Source organism: Lepidochelys olivacea, assembly GCF_965140295.1.
Source record: "Lepidochelys olivacea isolate rLepOli2 genome assembly, chromosome: 3".
Classification (NCBI taxonomy): Eukaryota; Metazoa; Chordata; order Testudines; family Cheloniidae; genus Lepidochelys; species Lepidochelys olivacea.
Window position 1 is genome coordinate 69,525,415 of NC_140413.1, and position 6,862 is coordinate 69,532,276.

Below are 6,862 nucleotides of genomic sequence, written 5' to 3' on the forward strand. Positions count from 1 at the left end.
GTCCCACTGATTTATACACAAACATCTTAGTATGTTTGTAAAATTAAATAATTCCGCTAAACATTTCTTTTATCCTTTAAAACAACAATTGTGTGCTATAATTTGATTATGCCTTCCCTAATTCAATCCTTCCTTCTCCAGTTGTTCCTCACGTAACACAAACAACATGTACACATATACAGATAGAACACACATTTGCATGTGCAAAATGGTAATTGCATACATTTTTAAAACTCTAAGCAGTGCCAGTGAAAAATATGGCCCAAAAAGTTTATATATGTTTTATCTATTTATATCTTGAACTTGGGCATTTTGTAAAATAAATTGTTATGCTATACATTTAAAATGTAAACTAACTGTTAACAAAAGGGATTTTCTAAATGTACATACATACCTAAGGGAGAAAACACAAATGAAGAGCTGTCAGACTTTTATATCTTATCACAAGATTGTAGTCCAACTGTCTGTTTTTTCACAAACTGTTAATAAATTCTCTAATATCAAACCTCAGAAAGTCACAAAATCCTAAATCAAGGTTAAAAAAATTGAAAACACCCAGTGCTACAATACTGGAAAACATGAACGTAATCCAAACAACCTTACCTCTGCCACAGTCCACCACCCGCATAATACCCTAAGTAAAGCAGGTGTCTGTCTATGACAGTCTTGTTTATGGTATCAGGTTTTTTTGTTTGTTTTTTTGTTTTTTGATGAATGTAAGAAGGAGAGTACACATGCCAAGACAAGTCCACGTTTCATAAATACAGCATTTTATACCTTCTTCTGATCAACTGTTCTTGCTAGCACCATCCTCTCTATACTAGCCCTTGAACATGAAGGCTATCAGGTCTTCCTCAGTCTTCTTTTCTCAGAACTAAACACATTCAGGGTTGTTGTTGTTTTTAAATCTTTCCTCATGGGGCAGTTTTCTAAACCTTTTATCATTTTTGTTGTTCTCCTCTGGACTCTCTCCAATTTGTTCCTATCTTTCTTAAAGTGTAGCACCCAGAAGTGGAGATAGTACTCCAGCTGAGGTCTCACCAGTGCTGAGCAAAGCGGGACAATTACCTCCTGTCTCTTACACACGACACTCCTGTATATATATCCCAAACTAATTGGACATCTACAGGCAGTATACTAAGGATACTGGTGGATGGCACCAGTTATAGGTCGTCAAAAAGGCTGCTACATTTTACACACAAAAGCATGATCTATTGTTTTTAGGACCTCTTCTAATCATAAGTGTTACTTATAAACAGCTGGTGGTAAGCAGGCGAAGAAAACACAGTTACCTTTTCCTTAACTGGTGTTCTTCAGGATGTGTTGCTCATGTCTATTCCACAGCAGGTGTGTGTGCTCGCCACGTGCACCGGTGCCAGAAGTTTTTCCCCTAGCAGTACCTGTGGGGGGGGAGCGCCCCCCAGCGACCCCTGGAGTGGCGCCTGCCTGGCGTGGTATAAGGGGAGCTGCGCACTCCCCCCACCCTCAGTTCCTTCTTGAGAGACAACTCCGAGAGAGGGGAAGGAGGGCAGGATGTGGAACAGACATGAGCAACACATCTCGAAGAATACCAGTTACAGAAAAGGTAACTGTCTTTTCTTCTTCGAGTGATTGCTCATGTGTATTCCACAACAGGTGATTCCAAGTTATATCCGTTGGAGGTGGGTAGAAGTTCACAAGTTCCCAGGACGGAGGACAGCCCTGTCAAACCCCTGTGTCATCCCTGGTTTGGAGGATGATCGCATAGTGCGAGGTGAACATGTGAACCAAAGACCACATGGCGGACCTACAAACGTCCTGGATGGGTACGTGGATCACAAAGGCAGCCGACAAGGCCTGCGCCCAAGTCGAGTGTGCCCTCAAAATGGGTGGCGGAGAACACCCGCCAACTCATAACAGCAGCGGATGCACCAAGTGATCTAACTGGAAAGCCGCTGAGTCGAAATCGGCTGGCCCCTCGCACGCTCAGCCGAGGTGACGATCAGTTGCAAGGATTTTCTGAATGGCTTCGTCCACTTGAGGTAGAAAGCCAGAGCCCGCTGCACATTGAGTGTGTGAAGACTGCACTCCTCACTGGACGCATGAGGCTTGGGGCAGAGGACCGGTAGAAAAATGTCCTGACCCACGTGATAGGTGGAGATCACCTTCGGGAGGAATGCGGGGTGTGGGCAGAGCTGGACCTTGTTCTTATGAAAGACCGTGTATAGCGGCTCGGAGGTCAGGGCCCTGAGCTCCGAGACTCGCCTGGCTGACGTGATTGCAACCAGGAAGGCCACCTTCCATGAGAGGTGAGACCAGGGCCCTCAGGTGGAGGAGGTAATCAAGGATAAGCTGGATTAGGGTGGCCACCGGGGAGACACCCTGGTCCGCCGCCCATCTAGAGAAACTGGACCACTTCGCCAAATAAGTGCGGCGAATGGAGGGCTGTCTACTTTCGAGGAGGACGCGCTGAACCTGTTCTGCGCACGTCCTTTCCTCTCCGCCTAACCACTGAGCAGCCACGCCGTGAGGTGAAGCGCCGCTAGGTTTGGATGGAGGAGGCACCCCTGATCCTGAAAGAGGACCTGGGCCTTGTCCGTCTTTACCTTTTCCAGGACCCTGCTGATTAGAGGGAATGGTGGAAAGGCGAAGAGAAGTCACCTTGGCAAGAGAAAGGCATCGGAGGTAGCATCCCTCCCCAGACCCCCGCAGAGCAGAACCGGGGGCATCACCGACACGTGATCCAAGAGTTGCAGGCAAACCCTGGTTGTTGTCACTGGGAACCTTGTGACCAAGTGGATGAGACCTTTTAGGATCTCGAATCTGTTTGGCGGGAGAGACGCCCTGGCCGACTCTGCGTCCAGGAGCGCCCCGATAAACTCTATGCATTGGACCGGGACTAACGTGGAACGGTGCACCTGGACAGGAGTGCCACGTGATCCCTCACCTGCGACCGGGAGGTGCCCCCGACATGCCAATCATCCAAATAAGGAAATATCTGGACCCTCCGCCGTCTGAGGTAGGCCGCTACCACCGACATGCATTTTGTAAACAACCTGGGGGCAGTGGACAGACCAAATGGGAGGACCGTGAATTAGTAATGATACTGTCCCACCACGAAACGGAAGAAGCGCCTGTGTCCCTCGAATATGTGGATGTGGAAGTACACGTCCTGTAGGTTGAGGGCAGCATACCTGTCCCCGGGATCCAGGGAGCGAAGGATGGAGGCCAGGGAGACCATGTGGAACTTGAGCTTCACCATGTACTGGTTCAGACCTCGCAGGTCCAGGATGGGCCTGAGCATCCCTTTGGCCTTTAGGATAAGGAAATAATGGGAGTAATATCCCTTGCCCATGAACTCCTCGGGCACCGCCTCTATCGCTCCTAGTCCTAGGAGCCGCCCCACCTCCTGCCTGAGCAGAGGATCATGCGAGGAGTCCCCCAAGAGGGACGGGGGGGGTGGTTGTGTGGGGAGAAAGTAAACTGGAGGGTGTAACCCCAGGAGATGGTGTTGAGGACCCATTGGTGTGAGGTTAGCCGCGACCATTCCAGGAGGAAAGCACACAACCGGTTGGAGAAGGGGAGCTTTATTGGATCCCTGGTGAGGACTGGCGGGGTGCCCCTGAGCATCCCGTCAAAAAGCCTTTTCCCCACCTGCTTGCCCTTGGAGGACCCAGGCTGGGGGGGAGCGGGGGGAGGCAAGCCGAGACTGTCTCTATGGGCGTCTCTTATAGTCCTGCTGCTTCTTATGGGCGCCCTCATACTTCAGGAGGGCGGCCTGGGTGGGAGTCTGCTGTGGTTTGAACTTAGGTTTTGCTGGAGCAGGGACATAGAGGCCCAGAGTCTGGAGGGTCATGCAGGAGTCTTTCATGCCATGCAGCCTTGTATCTGTTTCCTCCACAAACAGAGCTTTCCCATCAAACAGGAGATCCTGCATGGAAGACTGCACCTTGTTGGACAGCCCAGAGAGCAGGAGTCATGACACCCGTCTCATGGACACCGCGGAGGCCATGGATCATGGGGCCGTGTCCGCAGCATCCAAGGCTGCCTGCAGGGACGTCCTAGCGGCCGCTGCCCCTTTCTCCACTAGCGCCTTGAACTCCTTCCTATTGCGCTCCTGGAGAGAGTCCTCGAACTTGGGCAGGGAACCCCATAGATTGAATTTGTACCGGCCCAGGAGAGCCTCATGGTTTGCCACTCGTAAATGGAAGCTCAAAGACAAATACATTTTCCTTTCAAAAGAGTCCAGTCTCTGAGAGTCTTTGTTCTTTGGGGTTGGGGCTGGCTGACCCTGCCATTCCCTGTGGTTGACCGACTCGACCACCAGGAAGTTGGGCACTGGGTGGGCATACAAGTACTCATGCCTTTAGTGGGTACAAAGTACTTGTGTTCCACCTTTTTAGAGATGGGGGCCAACGAGGCCTGTGTTTGCCACAGGGCATTTGAAATCTTAGCCACCCCTTCATGGAGAGTCAAGGCCACCCTACCTGGTGCAGATGGGGACAACACATTAAACAGGGCTCCTCCATCTCCTCTGCTTGGAGTTGGAGGCTTGCTGCCACCCTCTTTAAGAGTTCTTGATGGGCCCTGAAGTCCTCCTGCGGGGTAGAGACGCGATCACCTCCTCCAGGAAGGTGGAGGAGGCCAGTACGGTGCTCTGGGTGTCGTCCGTCACTGGAGGGTCCACCACCTAGTTGGACTCTGGGCACGGGGCCGAGGACTTCCCACTGACTCCTTTCTTGGGTGTCTGGAGAGGGAGGCCAACGGTGCCTCCGAAGCTCTGACCACTGAGCGGGCTCCCACCGGAGCTGCGCAGGAGACGATGGTGCCCACTGGTACCATTGGACTGGCCACAACAGGACAGTGGGGTGGGAGGAGGTATTGTTTCATATTCTCTGTGTATATATAAAGTCTGCTGCAGTTTCCACGATATGCATCTGATGAAGTGAGCTGTAGCTCACGAAAGCTTATGCTCTAATAAATTGGTTAGTCTCTAAGGTGCCACAAGTACTCCTTTTCTTTTAACATTTCACTAGGATCGTGTATTTACTAGGGGTGGGGCCAGCACGCAAAGCCTCCCTAGTCCCTGCGCCTAGGAGCCACAGGGACGTTTCTCCTGGGACCAGCGCCGAGCCTGGACAGACAGGGAACCTGCCTTAGCCCTGCTGCGCTGCCGGCCGGATTTTTAACGGGGGATTTTTAAAGGGGGCCCAGGGTCCCCTTTCAACCGGGCGTTCCAGTAGAAAACCCAACGCCTGGCAACCCTAACTGCTCTATATATTATACCCTGAAATGTACATACAATATTTATATTCCAGTTGATTTTATAGTTATATGGTAAAAATGAGAAAGTGCAGAATTTTTCAGGAATAGTGTGCTGTGACACTTTTGTATTTTATATGTTTGATTTTGTAAACAAGTCATTTTTAAGGGAGGTGAAACTCGGGGCACTCAAGACAAAGCAGACTCCTGCAAGGGGTCCAGTAGTCTGGAAAGGTTGAGAGCCACTGGTGTAAAGAATGGGGGATCCTGGTGAGGAAGAGTTGGGGGCAACAGAGCCCCTGGCCCGGTGGGGAGAATACGGACTCGGGTGTGAAGGCAATAGGGAGGAGAATGGGGGACCCTGCAGTGCGGGAAGAAGGGAAGGGAGCCCTGGCACAATGGGGGGACCATCATGGGGCAAAGGGGGGGGCAGAGCCCCGGGCGAAGGAGACTGGGGGACCCAGGTGGGCAGAGGGCGAGTGGGGTGCGGCTACGCGAGGGTGTCGGGCACACAGAGGCTGTGGCATGGGTGGGGGGAGCGAACGCCCAGAGCCCCTGGAGAGAAGGGCGACCTGGGAGTGGGGTTCAGCCATTTCCCCGCCCCCCGGAAGGGGCTCGCTGCTGGTCCAGCTCAGCGTCCCCCCCCGGGGCCGAGAGCGCAGCGGGCAGGGCGAGGGAGCGACCGCGTCGCCCTGGGGCTGAGGAGGCTCCCAGGCCCGCAGACCCCATCCCGGCCGCTGACTCCGGCCTACCAGCGCCTCCCGGCCCGCTCCTCCCGCGGCCCAACCCCGGGCCGCTGCGGCCTGTACCCCTCGCCGGGCCGAGGCCTCGAGGGAGGCCGCCAGCCGCTGCCCCAGCGCAGGGCGAGGAGGGAGCCGGCTCCCGCCCAGGCAGGCGGCCCCGGAAGACGTTGCCGGGTCCCGCGGCCCCTCGCTCGCTCACCCGGGCTCTTCAGGTTGTAGCGGGTCTCCATGGCGCGGACGTTGGGCCAGAGGCGGACGGCGGCTCCCTGCGACCGGCCCGGCGGCGGCCGCTCCCCGCTGTGCGGTGGCCGGGGGCGGGGACTCGCGCGTCGGCGGCTGACTCGGCTCCGGCTGCGGCAGGAACCTGCCCTGACGTGGCAGCTGCCGCTCTGTGACTCCGGCAGGGAGGGGCCCCGACATGCCTCCCGGCCCCGGCCTCGGCCTCTTCCCCGATACTGCTCCCCACGCTGCCCCTCTCCTCAGTTCCCGCCTCCGTCCCCCTTCTGGTAGCGCCCCACCGCCAATACTCCTCCTGATACTGCCCCATCCGCGTGTCCCGCCCCTTGTCCCTGATACTCTCCCTAATACGCACCCCTTATCCTCAGTCCCTTACACCGCCCCCATCCCCCTCCCGATACCACTCCCATCCTCGATTCCGTCCCTCCAATGCAGCTCTCATCCCCCTGTCTTCCTCCTGATACCGCCCCCATTCCCTATACTGCCTCCTTTCCCAATCCCCTTCCTGATACCCCCCTGATCCCCCTCCTCATGCTGCCCCCATCCCAGATAGCCCTATTGATACCACCCCACCTCAAATACCCTACTAATACTGGCCCCATCCCTGATGCCACCACCCCCAATAAAGTCCCCCATGCCTG

General features: G+C 54.4%; 1 protein-coding gene across 1 annotated transcript in view; it reads right to left on the minus strand.

Moving 5' to 3' along the window:
• The window catches only part of UBE2J1 (ubiquitin conjugating enzyme E2 J1), a 64,999-nt gene extending 58,610 nt beyond the window's left edge, over positions 1-6,389 (minus strand). The window contains exon 1 of the mRNA XM_084623159.1: positions 6,184-6,389. Within this exon, the coding sequence (XP_084479285.1) occupies positions 6,184-6,214 (31 nt within the window). The 5' untranslated portion in view covers positions 6,215-6,389. The remainder of the gene's footprint in view (positions 1-6,183) is intronic.
• Between the last annotated feature and the right edge of the window lie 473 nt (positions 6,390-6,862).